At 40.7% G+C, this 18265-nt stretch overlaps 1 protein-coding gene across 3 annotated transcripts in view; it reads left to right on the forward strand.

Moving 5' to 3' along the window:
- CREB1 (cAMP responsive element binding protein 1) overlaps positions 1-17854 on the forward strand; it is a 35163-nt gene extending 17309 nt beyond the window's left edge. For 2 of the 3 annotated variants that reach the window (XM_050977050.1, XM_050977049.1), the window contains 7 exons: positions 1584-1705; positions 5018-5164; positions 5625-5725; positions 8546-8688; positions 10107-10289; positions 11684-11838; positions 14671-17854. In XM_050977050.1, coding sequence (XP_050833007.1) covers positions 1592-1705; positions 5018-5164; positions 5625-5725; positions 8546-8688; positions 10107-10289; positions 11684-11838; positions 14671-14811 — 984 coding nt within the window. In that variant the 5' untranslated portion in view covers positions 1584-1591 and the 3' untranslated portion in view covers positions 14812-17854. The remainder of the gene's footprint in view (positions 1-1583; positions 1706-5017; positions 5165-5624; positions 5726-8545; positions 8689-10106; positions 10290-11683; positions 11839-14670) is intronic. The other variant, XM_050977051.1, reaches the window with a different exon arrangement.
- Positions 17855-18265: the final 411 nt, after the last annotated feature.

Here is an 18265-nt window from a genome sequence, read left to right on the forward strand (position 1 = left end):
CATTCTTTACTGATGTGAGTACTAAATATTTGATACTTTACATTTCAGTATTGACACACACACACAAGCTCATTTAAAGGTCACTTTCAATAGTAAGTATACAGATTTTAATTCATATACACTGACTTTGTTTCTTTTGATGTAGGATGCAGTTACTGCTGTGAACAGCTGTTTTATCTCACTTGATGATCAATTGCTTACTGTAAGACATTTCATATTCAGGGTTGAAGTGTGACTCTGCTATTTTAGGCAGTATAGAAGGTATTCTCTTTCCTGTAACACTGAGGTATAGTTTGCATTGAAATGGAAGCTTCCCTGACTTAGTGTTTAAAATGAAATGTCTGGAGTGTGGATATGGTACCACCACCTGTCTTGATGCTTCTAAGTCTTTTCCTCAGAGGGCCAGGGAAGGAGAGGGGCGTTTTTGCTTCTTTCCACCTTTCTTCTGCTCTGAGCATCCTCTACCTCCAGGCCCCTTCCCAAAGCAGAAATGCTCTAGTGGTTGTTTTGGACCAGCTCTGAAGAGAGGTGTGCTGCCCTGGGGTAGCCAGAGGCCAGAATAGATTGGGCAGCACAGGGTGGTACACAGAATAAATGTTGTGGCTATGGAAGTAATACCCATTCTTAATATTTGGTATTTGGAGTTCTGTATAATACAGTAGCATTGCTGTATAATTTCCTTGCATTTTGAAGTTCTTTTTAATATCAAGTATTTTCATATCAGTACTTAAAGAACTGAAAAGTGATTTTCTCAGATCGGTGCAGAATTTAACAGGCATTGCACTCTGCCTACGTGCATGGTTTGGAAGTTATGCAACCTCTTTTTATAGAGTTGTATGTTCTGGTGATCTAGGTTTGCTCAGTTAGTGTCTAGAAATATCAGTGTATTAGGAGCTGTATATAATAAAAAACTTAGGTCATGGCAAACTAATGTGTACCTCTAAGTATAAAAACATTTGCAGTAAGGTTCAAGTAAAAATGGCTTCCATCATTTTGTATTCTGGCTTTAAAATCACTGGGTGGAAGAGGCTAAGTTGCTGTGATGTAGAGCCATAGACAGTGTGGTGATGGAAAGCACTTGCATGGAGATGTTGCTTATTTAGTTCAGGCAAAGACAACTGAGGACTGAGTGCCCAGCACAGGAACAATTGCTGTTGGATATCTGCAGGCTGCAGCTGCGGGGAGAGGGAGGGCTGGAACAGGACATGTTGTCACCTTGCCCCTGAGAGAGTGCCCTTCCTGACAATACTGACAGGTCTTTATTCCAAATTGCAGAGCTACTAGGTCATCAGAGTACAATTGCTCAGTTTTGTTAGGATGAGCAAAAAGCATTTTTTCCTGTTCTCATTGTTGGAGGAGACTGGACTTGTTTTTCAGAAACATTACACGCAGAAAAATCAACCTGAGGCAAACACCTGGCATGAAAAGAATTTGCCTGAATACTAATAATTTGGCAACATTTAATAAGCAAATTAAACCAGTATGTAGTAATGGGAATGCAGCTGCAGTGATTACTGCCAGATTCACCAAGAGTAATGGACTTGCATACCAACCCAGACTTACGAGAAATGTTGTGATTGTAGGTAACTAAATGACCATGGAATCTGGAGCAGAGAACCAGCAGAGTGGAGATGCAGCCGGTACAGAGGCAGAAACCCAACAGATGACAGTACAGGCACAACCACAGATTGCAACGTTAGCCCAGGTATAAAAATCATCTGGTGTAATAGTTTTACTTATGGTTCATATTTTTAAGAGGGATAATGTCTGCTCACGGGGCTGAGAGAAGATTCTGTTGATACTATTCTGAAACACATGTGATGTATAGTTCTTATAATATTTGTCTTCACATTTTTAAAGCAGTAGAGTAGTAGGCTGGGTTAGTTCTGGAGAAATGTATATGTGTAAATTGTGTAATATTAACACAGTAATGAATAAAAATATTTCTAGCATTCTTTACCACAACCACACCACTGAAAGGTATTCATTTCAATACGTATAATCTACTGTCTTGCTGTTGTGTTTTCTGTTAAAAACTTGTCTGTAGTAGTCAGTTTAATTCTGAAGAAAGCAAATATGTAGATAAATAATGCAGCAAATAAAAAATTTTATTAGATGGGATTAATATTATGAGCATTACAATCAAGTGGAACAATCTGGCACTTGACAGCTCATGTTACCCTGTTGTCTCCAGAGTTGCACAGAATTGTTGGCAAGTTAGAGAGACAGTAGTAGATAATTTGTTGTCCCCAAATTATTTTGGAGAGACAAGAAACACAATCCCAGCTCTATCTCTGATTTTGGGATTGGATTTCATTTTTGAATACACTGATGGTTGTTAGAAGCAACCCCATTGTACGAATGGCTACAGAATATGTTTGGCTCTCTTCTGTAACCATTTAATTTGAAAACTAATTGTAGTCTGCAAAGACCAAACAGGTGATTTTGATCTCATAGTTTATGGAATTGAGTGTCTTTTAAGTGGCACAAGTGTTAAATCACTTAGTTTCTATAAATGATTAGTGTCTTTTTAAAGTCATTGCACCTTTTGGTAGTCCAGAGACTTCCAATCAAGTCCTGCCCTCTGTAGTTGGTACATTTCCATTCAAGTGGCAGTGTCAGGATTGGAGCTGTTTAAATGCACAGGGTGATTTTGTTGGGTGAAGCTCTAGTGTGAATTTACAAGCCACCAGCTGCCCTGCACCAGCTTGCCTCTTTGGGCAGTTTTCTCACTGTCTAACTTAGGCACAGGATGTAGGTGGTGTGAATAACACTTCAATGTGAACTGAGTGGAAGTAGTTTATTTCTCCTGCAAAACCAGTTAACTGCTGCTCACTTGATGTGCTTTAAGGTTTAGTTCAGAGAATCAAGAATATTTTACATCTATGTGCTAACATACTAACCTCCAGGGAGCTGAACTTAAAAGTATGTAGTGGGTAGCATGCACTTTACTTGGACATGATTACCCCAGTACTTGAATGAGACTTTTCCAAGTAAGAAAACACTATACAAGTATGATTAAAATCCACGTGAACCACCATGTTGTCATTCACTATATTATCTGGTTTTTCCCCCAGCCTGTGCAGAGTTTGTGGAGGTGATAAAACAGTCTAAACATAATTCTTCGTGTTGTTCACATCAGTGTTATGTTACTATGATATTTTTAATAAGTGAAGTGGCAGTGTTTGGCATTAGGGAGTGCCCTCAGAGGCGTAGCCAAATCTAAATAACTAATTATATCAATTTAATTCTTCCATTATCTCTTGTAAGGTCACCCCTCTTGCAAGCTTAGTTTAATTGCTGATTTTTTTAGTGAGTTCAGGGTAGCTTTCAGAGGCAAAAGGAAACTCGTCCCAGTTCCACAAGGTATGAGTCAGAGCCATGTGCGGAAGTTACACTCTGCTGTGGGCTTAATCCAACCACAGTGGCCTCCAGTTGATCAGCTTTGCTGTCTTTGCCAAGGACTGTTTAGTCAGACATGCATTATTAAGAAAGGTCACTTGGCAAAGGAATATAATTTGTCAGAGGAAAGGGCTCTCATGTTAATCTCAGCCCAGTTTCTCTCAGATGCAAGTAGCACCATGTAATGCTGCATCTGCTTTCCTGAGAAAGGAAGGTAAAAGCAAATGCAAATTGGTGGATTAGGGAGAGACAGCTGTGAAGGAGAGAGGTCTGCATGTAATTCCCTTTAATTTTGTTTTTAAACAAGATTTCATTGTAAGTGGTGGATGTTTATGAAAATTCAGAGATGAGCTATTGCAGCTTTTTGAGACTCACATGTTCGCAGGGACAGCAGAGGATTTCCTTCTGCATCCTGTGCATAGCAGCCCTTTGAGATGAGGTGGGACAGCAGTGCAGCCCTTTCTTGCACTGCAGCTATGTGGATTGATTTTTTTTAAATGCTCCTGAACCCTGGAGCATTGTTAGGTTTTCCAGACATGGGTGACTAGAAGAAAACTGACGAGTGATTGAGCTGAGACCTGGCTGAGGTCTGCCAGAGCAGCTCAGGCTTGCCTGCAGTCCTTCCCTGGGGACATGGGGCAGGGTGTGCTGCACCCTGCAGCCTTTCAGGAGCCCTCAGCCCCTAACCCAGGCATCCTGTCAGCAGACAGCTGGAAGTTCTGGACATGCACTGGGTGTGGGCCCAGCCATGGAGCAGTCTTGGTGCATGGCACTCAGCTACCCAGAGTAGGTCCTGTGACCTGCCAGGGTGAGACTGCCCCGTGTGGCATGAACAGCTGTGTGTGGCTACTGCTGTCCCCAAAGCCCGAGCCATAATGTGCCATGCTGAGCTCATCAGTGTCTCCCTGTTGGCATGGCTGCAGGTCTGTGCTGGAGAAACACTTGTGTTTAAAACATGGGCAATTTTTCCTCATAGAAATAACTCTTGAAAGTAGAGTTTGTGTTGACCTGTTGCACAATAATCACAGTGACTGCCTGCAAAATGCTTATTTCCACTGCAAACTCATGGGGTTTTTGTGTCTGAACACATGGTCAGTTTTCTTCATTTACGTGCACTTTGCCAGCTACTCATATGGCTTAATCTGTAGAAAGTGAAAGGTATGATTCCCTAAAAATGTTAAGTTCTTACACCTGGCAAATTCTTTGCATTTTCCTGAGTGAGAACAAAAATAGCTTCACTCCCATATGTTTCTGCCTCTGACTCAGCAGTGTCTGTAGGAGTGCACCCAAGTCTGAGCAGTATCCAAGTGAAGTAAGTGAAAGGTAATGATGTATTTGTATCAGGTTACCTCAAAATAGAGGCAGTTGTGTTTTTCTTCTTTTTGTCAGTTATTTTACAAATTATGTTTGAGCCTGCAGAAATTCTGCATTAGATTATTTTGTGAAGTAGGTCAGGTGTTGGGCTCAGGCAGTTCAGGGGGGTTTTATATTACGCTGAAACATTTGGGTCATCTGACTGGGGTCTAGAAGAGACTTAGTTCTTTCACCAAAATAAATACTGAACTAAGGAGATTTTCCAATAACCTAATTCATGCTCACTGTCTCTTCTTTGCAGGTATCTATGCCAGCAGCTCATGCAACATCTTCTGCACCCACGGTGACCTTAGTTCAGCTGCCCAATGGGCAGACGGTTCAAGTGCATGGAGTAATTCAGGCTGCCCAGCCATCAGTTATTCAGTCTCCACAGGTCCAGACAGTTCAGGTACTGACATTTTCCTGGCAATTTCCCCCATAAAAGGCAGTCTCTCTTTAACATATCTACCTCATTATTTATAAATTGATGGTTTTTCACTAGTATATTCTTTGTTTGCAAATGTTTCTGCTATCTTAATTTCGCTTACTTTTTCTCTCCCTAAATTTTACTAAAAAAAAAATCTTCATTTCCTTGCAATGGATGAGAACAAAACATCATGGAAGGCAAAAACCATATGGTATTAATGTTTCAGTTTTCTTATTGGAGTATTTAAATTGTAAAGAACATTCTGATGGGTAGATCACTGGCTGTGGTCATTCTTTGTGGATCTATTACTAAGCAGTTACTTTCTGTTTGTTGTCTAGATAGAGCACTTGCATTGTGATGTTTTTCACAGGATGTCAACATTTCCTGAAAAGGAAGGCATTGGAAGTGTCTTGTTACATTTGATTGCTGTTCTTATTTACAGATCTCCACTATAGCAGAAAGTGAAGATTCACAGGAATCAGTAGACAGTGTCACAGACTCACAGAAACGAAGAGAAATTCTGTCCAGACGACCCTCCTACAGGTATGGAGGTTAAAGCAGAAGCATTTCTTGAGGGATGGGTGTGTTGACATGGAGATACAAACAGTGGGATTGTATTTTTATTATTTTTAGGTTTACCATGTAACTGCAATGTCTCTTCTATCATGTCTTGCAATTGGAGTATGGAATATATCTGTGGAATAGGATGCAAAGAGATAAGCAGGAGAAGGAAGAAACCTCAGCAGTTACACTCAGTTAAGACAGAAGTGAGCTGAGAATATGCTAATTTCCACGTTTCAGAAAGTTGAGGTATCATTGTGATAGATGCCTTAGAAATAGCTTTAATGACTACTTAATATACAAAATACACTGAAGCTTTGCAAATAGGGACTTCTGTGTAATCTGTAATCTGCAAAAAATTAACTCCACTTGTTTTTATTATTGCTGAAATGCTAGCAGCAATCAAACTTAATTCCTTTCTCCCATGAGACTTAAGGGAGCTGTGATGTTCCATGGCTCAGAGAGAATTTCTGCTTGAGCAAAATAGTTTGTGTTTAAAGTTAAGTCAGTATATGAGTAGAATGTAGGGAAAGGTATCTAGTGTCTCTTTCTCATGGCAAATACCTCTGGCAAAACCAGCTGAGGTTCTCCTTCACGTGGTGTGTCATGTTACTTTATTGATTAAGCCTTTGTACAGCTTTTTGTACTAAATCCCACTTTCATTCTGAAAATATGCTAAATAGCATTAAGGAACAGCTCCGGGGTTCAGTAGGTTTTAAGTGACCTGTGAGTTCCTGCTGCTTTAGAAAATTCAGATGCTCCTTTTTTCTTTATGAGCATAGCCTTGGAAATAGAAGCTAGGCTGTGGGCCTGAGCATACCCCAACCATGGTACTTTTTTAGCACTTGGGAGATTGTCTGCCTTGTCCAGCAGCCTTCAAGGCTGTTCTGCCAAAATTAGTGAAAATCATTGCTGAAGATCCCTAGCCATAATAGATCTGGAAATATATTTTTATTTGTGAGGAGCAATGTTAACTTCAAGGCTGCCACAGATTCCCTTCAGTCTGCTTCTGCAGCAAGACACTCGATTTTACTATATATGGGAGAGTGGCTGTATATGGTGAGACAACAGAGCTAAGGAAACAAGCAGCAAAACTGAGGGTGCTTGTGCATGCTGACTTCTCATTGAGGTGGACTCTTCTGCATGCACTGGTGCCACAACACAGCCTCTGTCTTCAAACCAGATCGTGGTGACACAGCAACATTTGTTGGCTGTAAAACTTGTATGTGCAGCTCAGACTCCAAGCTGGTGTTGGTTAGGTCAGGAAGGCTGAGCCAGACCACTGCTGTCTTTAGAGACCTCCCAGCTGGCATTACTCAACCTGCTGTAAGTGGCCCCAAAATAAGATAGGTGCAGGTATGTTCACAGGATTGAAAGCTATACCTCTTTCACAAAATCTCCTCTGTGATTCTGCCACTCAAGTACATCACGTGTCCCATCAGTTCATAGCTCCTGTATTTGTAAAGCTGCCACCTTATCCTTACCTTAAATCCATTTTTATGATGGCAAAGGTAGGTTTTAACCACAGTGTAATAATGACATGAGGTTAGAAAGTGATTTTTTTTTTTAATCTCCTTGGATTTTGTTCTTCATCATCCCAGCTCTCTCCAATTTTTTTCATCTGTTTCATTCACTAGTTTCTGATCTAACACCTAGATTGCAAACTCTTTGGATGGGAATTTTTTTATTTGTCCAAGTGGTTCTTCATACAGTGTTGTCCAGTGCTGGGGTTTCTTGCATGCACACAAAGTCAGAAGCAGCAGCAGCAAAGCTCTGTTTGTCAAGCTGCTGAGAGAACGACTGCTCTCCCCAGACAGCTTCACAGAGGTGTTCTGGCTCCCACAGCCTTAGGAGGCTTGTCTAAGAGAGTAGTGTTGTCTTGGAACTTGGGGTCTACAGCTGTGTTTGCTTTGCCACTGAATTCCTTTGCCAGTCCACTGGAAAACATAGGAGGAGACTTACAGAAAATATTGCCCTTTACCTAAGGACATTTAGTGCATTTTGCAGTGACATAATAGAATATTCCAGCAGTGAAAAGGGCTTGAGTCCTCTGAGGAAGGACAGTGTTTGATCTCAGTGATGCAAATTGCAATGACTGCTGTGGTCAGTCTACAGTCATGTTCAGTGGGACCTGTAGCTGTGATGTTTTAAAAGTTTTGACTTTGGATAATTAGCTGATGGAAATAATGAAACAATCTGTTCTTTGCTTTACCCATGAATTTTCTCAGGCAGGGTACCTGTGACCATAACTGCGAGACTGTTCTCAAACACTGGGTATTGTCTCCCAGGCAGGTGTTAAGTTATGAACTGCTGGCTCTCTGCAAGCATTCCTGCTAACTCCCTTGGTACTCACCTCTCTGGCTGAGGTGTTTATAGTGCTTGAAATGGAGCAGTTCCCCCGATGTAAGTGAGGAGACAGGTTCTGACTTTTTTTCCCACAAATATTTATATAGCTGAAAGCAGAAAACAAATAAAAATGGATGAGAGAAACATGCACTGAAGAAAAGGAAAGGTTGTAATGGCTGTATCATGGGTTTTGACAAACACAGCTGTTCTGTGCTGGTTCCCCTGCCCATCAGTGCTTGGCATTTTGAACAATCCTCTCCAATAAGAGTTTGAAGATAGTGTGTGGTTTTCATTCTCCACTCACATTTTCCTTGCTGGCTTGCTGCACTTCACAGTTTCCCCCAGCATTGTGTGTGTATCACATAGACCATTTGATACACATTGATTGTGTATCACATAGACCATTTTTCTCCCCCAATTTTTATTAAAATCTCTACAACACACTGTCTTTGCCAGAAAAATTTTGAATGACTTGTCCTCAGACGCCCCAGGAGTGCCAAGGATCGAAGAAGAAAAGTCGGAAGAGGAAACAGCAGCACCTGCCATCGCCACTGTCACGGTGCCAACTCCCATTTACCAAACCAGCAGTGGGCAGTACAGTATGTAGTCTGAATTTCTCAGTGGTGCTAGTAAGTGGGGATGAGAAGATGAAGAGCTGTTATTTCTGTAACTGTTGTTTGGACTAGGACAAAGCAGGAGGTGAAAAAAAGATCACTTTATTTTGACTGTTAACCAGGCCTTTTGAACTCATTTCTATTGTAAGTGTTTGAAAGGCTTGATTAACATTCTGGGACTGCTTGCCACTTGGTGCAGCTCATGCATCCTGAGGCAAAACAGGGACTAACCATAATGCTATTATAAACTTCTTCACTTCAGGAACTAGATGGGGGAATTCAGAAGTTTCTTTTTTTTTTTTCTTGGCAGATCACTTGTTCACAAATCTGTAACCTCATTATTAGAAAAAAACCTTTCCATCTGCAATTACATTTTTAGAAAGTCCTGAAAAAATAAGGTCATTGACAGCCTTAATATATGTCATAAGTATATGTTTTCTGTGTTGGATTTTATAGATACAGTGTTTTGACTTGAAGAATGATTGAGGATATGACCTCAAAGATAAGACAGGTGCTGTCTCACACTAACCATACAGTAGGAGAGGTATACAACACATACAAAAGGGAGAAAGAACTACTTGTTTACAGCTATCTCTTAAAATCTCTTGAAAATTTTGTATCTCTGTTTACTCCTTAACCCCTTTGCTTTGCACCCTGCTTAATTTTATTGAAATGGATGTGGTTCATTCTGATTCCTGTTATAACTGTACAATAACTGTGTGTGCAGACACTTGAGGTTTTGGGGTGTCTGTTTATAGGAATACAGTGGAATTCTGTGACTCAAAAGGGGTGATGTCCCAGTGTGCCTGTATGACAGGACTGAGGGAAAGAAAGGAAAGAAACAGCAAAGTTAAGACTGCCTGAACCAAACTGTCCCTTTATGAATGATAAAACAGCTAGTAAGAGTCTGAGGAAGTTGTAGAGAAGGGGGGACACAATCAGAAGGAAAAGAAATGCTAAATTAAAAAGAAAGTGAAACACAAGATGGATAGCACTAGCAGCAGAGGAGACTGAAGGGCATAAAGCACAGAAGATGAGAGGAATTTCAGATGAGAATGAAAACTAAGGACTGAGAAAAACACCTAAACCAACCAAGAAGAAAATCTTAACAAATTAAAAAGTATTCCCTGGGGGTGGGTTGTAGCTCTTCCATGTAATTCTGTTTTATTAGAGAAACTAATTTGTATTTTATCTTTGGGTTTTGGCCCTCACAAACATTTGAAAACTTACCTTTCAAAGGATGATTTCTTTCATGTACATTGAAGCCATGTGTCTGTTTTGGGGGTGTGTAAGGGTTCAAAGGATTTAGCTTAGATCACTATTCTTCCATACCTAGGTTTAAAACTGTAAGTCAATGAGTGAATTAGTGTCTTAAATGTTGGGTTGATTTTTTTTGTCTGCAGTTGCCATCACCCAAGGAGGAGCAATCCAGTTGTCTAACAATGGCACAGATGGAGTACAAGGTCTCCAGACGTTGACGATGACCAATGCAGCTGCGACCCAACCTGGCACCACCATTTTACAATATGCACAGACCACAGATGGACAGCAGATACTCGTACCCAGCAACCAAGTTGTTGTACAAGGTGAGAAACTTCACAGCCACTCAGTCTGGGTAACATTTTCTCTGTGCAGATATAAGTTGCCAGCCTCAGTCCTTCAAATGTGTCAGGAAACAGAATTAATAGCTTTGGCACAGATAAGTCCATAAAATTACTGAAATTCTGGACAAAGTTGTTTGTCATATTTTTTGGAGCCTTTCCCTTTAGATTGGTAAAACTGGATATTTGAGGTTTAATATATTTATTTTTGCTTTTCCATGCTGTATTTCGTGCATTTTGTCACACAATGTTTTTATATGTTCTGCAAAAACTAATACCACTTTAGAGTTCTGAGTTCTCCCATATGTGCAACAATAGGAAATTTCAAGCAAGCATTAAAGACAGGAGAGAAGGATGTTTGATTCTTTCTAAAGGGGCACTTTAATTTATTAGTAATTTTTCCCTTTTCTCAATTGCAAGTCATAATTTCTTCCTACTGTGACTTTTGTAAGTAGTCACTCAATCAGTGTGTCTTGGAATCATAGAACAATTTAGGAGAGTGCCTTTGGTCTAGCCCTCAACTTGGCAGAGCTACTTTTGCTTAGAGTAAGTTGTGGGGACCTATTGTATCAAAATACATACTTTGGTTTATTAAAAATTCAGGAATATTACCAAATTTTTATTGAAAATGACAGAAATGTACCCCTGCTTCTATGACTGTGAAGTAGGTGATTTGAAAGTTATCCAGGGAAGAGTTTACCAGGCATCAGTAAAAATGCATAGCAGAGAAAAGTACTGTTGCTGCACTGATCTTTGGGTTTTTGTGTTCTTAAGGTCATATGATTTCTTTAGGTGGTATTGTGGTTTTTTATGAGCTCAGGCAAAATTAACACACTCCTAAGATTAAAATGAATAAAGTAAAAGAAAGCCAAGACCTTGCTCATTCTAGAGAGGCAACAGAGTGAGTGCACTGTCCGTCTCCTGTGAGAGTAAATGCTGCATTTTTACACCTTTTTTTCTATGTTAGATACTTACACCTGCAGTTCCTCCTTTTCCAGACAGACATTTGGAGCATAGCTAGAAATAGTGACCCCATCCTTCTCTAGAAATGTTAGAATTGCCCAAAAACCAGAGCAGTGCAAAGAAATATTATAAGGGAGAAGGAATCACAGCTATACTGCAAGACAAATCAAGTTACCAAGCACAAGTGAAGACTTCTTCAAGCAGGAATGCCCAAAACCTTGCAGATATGAATGAAGGGAGCCTGGGGTGGCAGTGCTGCCCCAGATGATGGCTGTCCCTCCTGAGCTGTGGCCCAGGCTGGGTCACAGAGGTGACTGTGTCAGGGAGAGGACAGGTTAGAGAAGAGTAGGCGCTCTCCACAGCGCTGTGACAGCGCTGTCACCAGACTGATGTCCTGTTGCCGTGTGTCTCTGCAGCTGCCTCAGGAGACGTGCAGACCTACCAGATCCGCACGGCCCCGACCAGCACCATTGCACCGGGAGTGGTGATGGCGTCCTCGCCTGCGCTGCCCACCCAGCCGGCGGAGGAGGCTGCGCGCAAGAGGGAAGTGCGTCTGATGAAGAACAGGCACGTACTTGCACGTCACTGCTGCTGCCCAGGCAGCTCTGCACAGGCCTGGAGTGCTAAGAGTGCTGATCTTTCTTAGCCATGTTTTATGAAGAATTTGCCTTTATTTAAAAATGCAAAGCAGAAATGCACATCTGCTAATGCTGCGTGTTGCGACTGTGAAACCTGGAGTAAAGTGTCAGACTCCTTCTGTGGGGTGTGTGAATTTGGTTGTTGCAGTAAGAAGAAAAGTAATTGGTGAGATACTTGTATGACTGCAGATACATTCTTACAAACAGCAAGATGAGTTGCTTTTTTCAGTTACTACATTCATGTGGTTTACTTTGCTGGATTCTCTCCCTTAGCCTTGCTGCTGGCCCACGTGTGCTCCTTATGAGTACTCTCCTGATTGTTCTTTTAGCCGCTTTGGCTTTTCCCCTCCAGGGGCTGAAAGGCTCAAGCAAAGGCTAAATGAGCAGCTGTTCCTTTTGATTGAAGTCCTGTGGAGCCAGTAGTGGCAGCAGAGGGGCTAAAAGAAAGGTAAAGACTTGATCCTCTAGGATCCAGCGGGTGAGGAGAAGCAGCTAAGCTTAGAGGTGGGAGTGGGTGGAAGCAGCAAAGGAAGGGAGCTGTAGGGAGAAGTTGAGCATGATGCTCCTGAAGTCTCTTGCTGTGGGAGTGGGAAGGGGTGGGCCTGAACTGGCCCATCACACCGAGCTTGAACTCTTACCCACAGGCCACAGATTGGAGCCTGTGTGTTCCACTGTGACACTGAGAACCCAGTGCTTCCTGCCCTTCTGAGCAGGGGAAACCCCCTGAAAACCTTGTTAACTTCATCAGTCTGAAAAAACTCATGTGCAGGTTCATTTATCTTCTGTAGGTTGCTGTGCTGTGAACATAATGGAAACTTACTTGAGCAGACCCAGTGTTTAAACAAGGAGTTTTAATGAAATAAATAATGCTGAACAGCAGAGGTCACTTATTTAAAAGGTTTTTGTACAGAATGTCACCCATCTCCCTTTTTATATGGTTTTCTCATACCAGTGAATAGTGGATATCACTCTTTCAGGCTCTGCATTTGAAAAAAAATTAATTAGAATCACAGAATACCCTCATTTAGTCATCAGTCTTAGTCCAGTAAAAGAAAGCTTTTGTGTTTGTGAAAGCCAAGAAAAACAATGGGGAATTACCCCACTTGAGTTAAATTGACAGCTTTTGCAACAGTATCATGTTGCATGTGGTGCTTTTAGCCTGTCTGCTTAATAGATATTTGCAAATCTAAGCTCCATAGCAAAGTGGGGGAAAAGGATAGAGAGGCAGATGGTAAGGTGGTACTTACTGGAGGATTATAGTGTAAATATTCATAGATATTATTGTGCAAATTTTCTGTATAAATTTTACATTTTTAAAGCTCTGTTGTAATTCAGCAAAACTCTGGCTGTTCATAATAAACAACTAGCACACACAGACTTGAGGTGGCTTAATATACACAGCCTAAAGGGGAAAAAATCACAGAAGAAAATGTTGTCACCCAAGAAGACTTGTTAGTAGTTTGCACTGGGAGGCACTTCCTGATCCCCTAGTACTTAATCTTTTGCTAACAGCCGAGAATTACTTAAATTCAAAATGTTACACATGGTTTACTGAAGCACTGCAGGCATGTGAAATTGTATTTGTGGGAGTGACAAATGGATGACTGGGTTTCAGGGCTTACAGGCTATGTTTTCTTCATCCTGTCTCATTTGTGGAGCTGAATTTCAGAAATTACTTTAGAGGCTTCTTATCAGTTAGGTCTGGCATGGAATGCATTCTGTTTTTACAGCTACTGTTTATCTAATAAGGGGAGGAACTGGGTTCTGGTTTGTCCTCTCATTTCCCAGAACACTGACTGTCTCACCAGTCTGTGCAGTGTTTGCCATGAAGGGGCACACAGACTCTTATTTTTGAAGCTGTTCTGCTTTGCACCTAAGGGTTCAGGGCAAATAAGTGTTTATTTCCCTGTGTCTGCAGAGTGCTGCTTGGACAAGGGGCACTGCAGGAGCAGAGCTCTCTGCCTGGGCTCCCATCTGCCCATGGCATTGAGCCTTGTGCTTGCTTTGCACCTTGGTGCCATTATATTGCTGTGCAGGGTAGTTCCTGCCTTCAGGATGCTCAACAGCACATTAATACCTTCTGGTGTTTTTCACTGGTCTTCTTGGTATGTTACCAAGTTACCTACAGGCAGCTCACTCTTTACAAGCAAGGCTTAAAAGTTTGACTGTCTTGAGGTCTGTTTGTGGCATAGCTGACAGGGACTGAAGAATGACATGGGGTTTTTTTTATTATTTTTATTTGAGTCATTAATAGTATCATTGCAGTGATGCAGACATCATTATTAAAATGAAAGCATTGGTCAAGAGCAAATACATGAATGCTTTAAATACAGCACTTTTTTACACCAGTTGATCCATCTTGTTGGACTGCTCAAAGGGAGAAGTTAAAGATTGTAAAAAGAATAATAGATGATAATAAAGTCAAATTATTGCAGCAGCATTTTACTCAGCCTAAAGGCTCCAATATGAATCCTGCAAGCAAAATTTTATCCCTGATTAGGATCCTTTGCTCACAATAGTAATAATTTTGCCGGTGCTGTCTTACTGGGATATGTATGTTGAAATGATATGTGGATCTTGAGCGTGTGTGATTTGAGTGGAGCAGTTGCTTTGAACTCAGTGGTTTTTCCTCACTTGCATTTCTTAGCAATACCTCCATCTTCTGAAAATGGCAGTACTAGTAAAGGTTTGCCTGAAAGCAGTTATAGCCCATGTCTGCAAATGATTGTTCTGGATTTGAATGGCCTTTTTTGCTTTGCAGAGAGGCAGCACGTGAATGTCGCAGGAAGAAAAAGGAGTATGTGAAATGTCTAGAAAATCGAGTGGCTGTGCTTGAAAACCAAAACAAGACACTGATTGAGGAGTTGAAAGCACTTAAGGACCTTTACTGCCACAAATCAGATTAATTTTGGATTCTCATTTTCACTTGTCCAGGTGGGATAGAGACTGGTTCTGGTTATACCCAGAAAGACAAAGTAAACTTTTTATTTTCTAAACATTTCTTTTTTTCTATGCGCAAAACTGCCTGAAGCAACTACAGAATATACTTCATCTGTGCTTTGCATCAAACTGTGAATGTTCAAGTACTTGCCTCCACTTCTCCCCTTACAAGATGAATTTCATCATCAGTCTCAGCGTGAAGAACAGGCTTCTCTCTCGTCTCCCAATCTTCTTCAAGGAGTAGCAGTGGTCGCTTGGGAAGTTACCCTGGGGAGGGTCCTTTTGTAAAGATGTCAAGAATTTGTGCTGAGCTCTTTCCATTGCCTTAGAGACAGAGCCACCCCAGCCTCTTGGTCCAGAGAGCGGTGGGCCGCAGAGGTGGAGCATGCATGGTGCAATGAAGAAGCAGTGGTTGCCACACTGGTTTCACCCGTTCGTGCTGGGCTGTGCCGATGCGCGGCTGAGCAGCACGCCAGACCGAGGGCGCTTCGCTGCCACGCTCCTGGTGTGCAGAGAGCAGACCTTCTTCACACTAGCCCAGGAGGGGGGTTGGTCTGCAATCTCTGTTAAGCCCTCCTGGACTAGTAAAACCTTCTCCATACCTGAGAAACAAATGCATTGCAATGAGCTTCACTGCTCAGTTGTTGATTCTCATAGTTTATGTGTGCAAGTGCGTTCGGTGTTCTGAATGCACAGAAAACAGACACCAGCTTCATAGGATATACATTGGGAAATTATATTTGGATGGGAAAGAAAATTGTAAAAAAAAGATGCAGTTGTGATGTTCTGTAAACAGGGGTAACACATTAAAGCACTACCTATTTGTGTGCAGAACAACTAAGCAGTTGAAGCATAGCCAACTCCACTGAAGTACTCCCTGAAGAGAGTATGGTCTGTGTCGCAAGTCCTCTCGAGCAATGAGGTTGTTTTTATTTCCCTACCACTATCTTATGCGATGGAAATTATTGTACTCAATAGAAATATCAGCCTGGTTTGCTAAATTCTTTTTTGAACTTTGAGGCTGCCTTCTATACATAAATTAAATTTCAGGATAACAACTACTAGGACAACCTCAAATATTCAAGAGGACTTCAAACACAAATATTCCAACTCCTGCTTTGAAAGGGAAAACACTGATTATTTGAACCTGGCCAGATTAACTAAACTCTTAATTTGTCTGGGTTATTTTTTCATGTAAAGGGTCAGATTTACTGAGTAATCTATTCCTGCAGCGAAAATTACTTGCGTGCCTCAGATGTTTGCAAGATCAGGTTTTTTTCTGTGCACTGAGGAACTGTGGTCTTTCCCAGATTTATGGTGTTAAAAAAGGTAATTCATATTTTTTAAAAATTCTGTATTAAGCATTAGGACTTCAAAAGAATCATGCTGAAAAAGAACATCCAGAAGTTGTCAAAAAGAATGTGTCCAGAAGAATCATGTGTGGTTTGTGTACTGGCCCTCTGAAGCCAGTCTCTCACTGTGTTAACTCGGGTCATTTGATGGAGTAAGTTTACTTTGGGCTTCTGGTCAAACTTTTATGTATAGAAATGTATGGATAAGGCTCTGGTCTATACCAATGCCTTGCCTAGCAGAGTATTAGCTAATATTTTTTCCCATTCACTCTATATCTTTTTAAGATAAATTTCACACACTTTTAGGCTTCTAAAAGGTTGTACAATCAGCGTGACGTGTAAGGAAAATACTTGGAAGGCTCTGGGCAGTTGAGTCTCAAACACCTAAGCAGTATTAGAAGTTACAGATTTCTCATTTGAGGGGCATTCAGTTTCCAAGAGACTTAATTTAAAAGGAGCAGGGTTAAACTTAGAGCATTATTGTTACATCTGGAGTTATCAAGAATTTCAAATTTCACTTGTATTTCAAGAAAAGAACACAAGCATCAGAAATATGAAATAATTCACTTTCACAAGTTTTGTGGATGTTTATAAATGGTCTATTTTTATCTGCCATAGAGAGTTGATTTTTGTGTTTTTATTTAATGGGAGATGAATTTATTAATTTAGCAGTGCAAATTTAAAGAAGACCCTAAGTTCTCAGCAGTGCTTTTATAAAAACTATCTGATTCTTAAAATCAGCAAATACAAATACATAAAACGGTTACATTTTCCAGAACGAGTACTGAAATAGAAATGTTGATAATACAGGAGGCATTCTTGTAAAGCATGAAGCTCATGGTGGCCTCATTTGCAATTACATGGAATGGTTCCTCCAGCTTTGAGGAACACAGAAAAGGCTGTATATGCCCACATTAAGGCTGTTTCTTTTGTAGAACATCTCTTTGCAAAAAAATGTGAGGTTTTGCTCTGAGAGCTGTGTCTCGTGGGTAATGAACACTGTCCAGAGCTTGCTGATAATCACTGGGCACAAAGCCTGGGGGCTGAATGGGCATGGGAGCCTAAAAGAGTGCCCAGGTGGGGTTCTAATACACAGTTTGTGCAAACTTGTGTGGCAGCGAGAGGAGAACTGTGTTACCCATTTGTCTGTGTGTGGTCTGCAAGTGGCCTGTAGTGGTTTTAGCCTAGACTTCATTAGCAAATAAAGTTCCACTAAGAAAAGGAATGTAATTCAAAGTACATAGGGGTCTGCAAGAATCTTTATTTTTATTTATGCTGCACTGAGGATTATGGGACACAAATTTATTTAATGACATTTATAATTACAATAATAAAAAATGTATTAGACCAAGTAGAGGGCTGGCTAGGCTACCCATACATGCTTTACTATTCATATTGACCCAAAAAGGGAAAGAAAATGACACAGGAATCCATTCCTATGTTATTTACCAAGTAGTGAGGTTGGGGTGAGAAGCTTCTATAAACTAAGGCCATTTGGAAGTAGGGTGGAAATGATGCTGACAAGGGGGAGGGAGGATTAGTTTTATATCTCACGGTTGTGAGTTTTCAAGAACTGATAGACTCTTACCTGAAGAGGGGGTTAGAAAGGGCTAGATCCGTTACGTTCATAATAAACAAGAATTGGTTTGAAATATAATTTTTGTAATGTCATTATTTTGCAAAACAACAGCACCAATCAGGCAGTTAAGATATTGTCAAAGGTGCTCTTTTAATTTAGATATTCTTGGAAAATACATATGTATAATATATGTACATATATATATATACACACAGTATATAATCTACAGCTCTGAGAGCTTTTAAGTCAGGAATGCTGAGTATTATAGTATATGGAGGTCAGAAAAAGAATTTTTACTTTTCTGTGTGTCTGGGTGTGTGTGGATGTGTGTGTGTGTGTGAAAGCTTTCCCTCACCCCAGTAGCTCTGGGCTGCGTTATTCTAGCTCTTTATTACTGATTTGTTTTGTGCTGTCTCTCAGTTATCCATTTTCAAGAATTTTATTTCATCTTTCGTGGCTTTTGTGAAGTTTGTTTTTTATTGATGAAGA

This window comes from Serinus canaria, chromosome 7, assembly GCF_022539315.1.
Source record: "Serinus canaria isolate serCan28SL12 chromosome 7, serCan2020, whole genome shotgun sequence".
Taxonomy (NCBI): Eukaryota; Metazoa; Chordata; class Aves; order Passeriformes; family Fringillidae; genus Serinus; species Serinus canaria.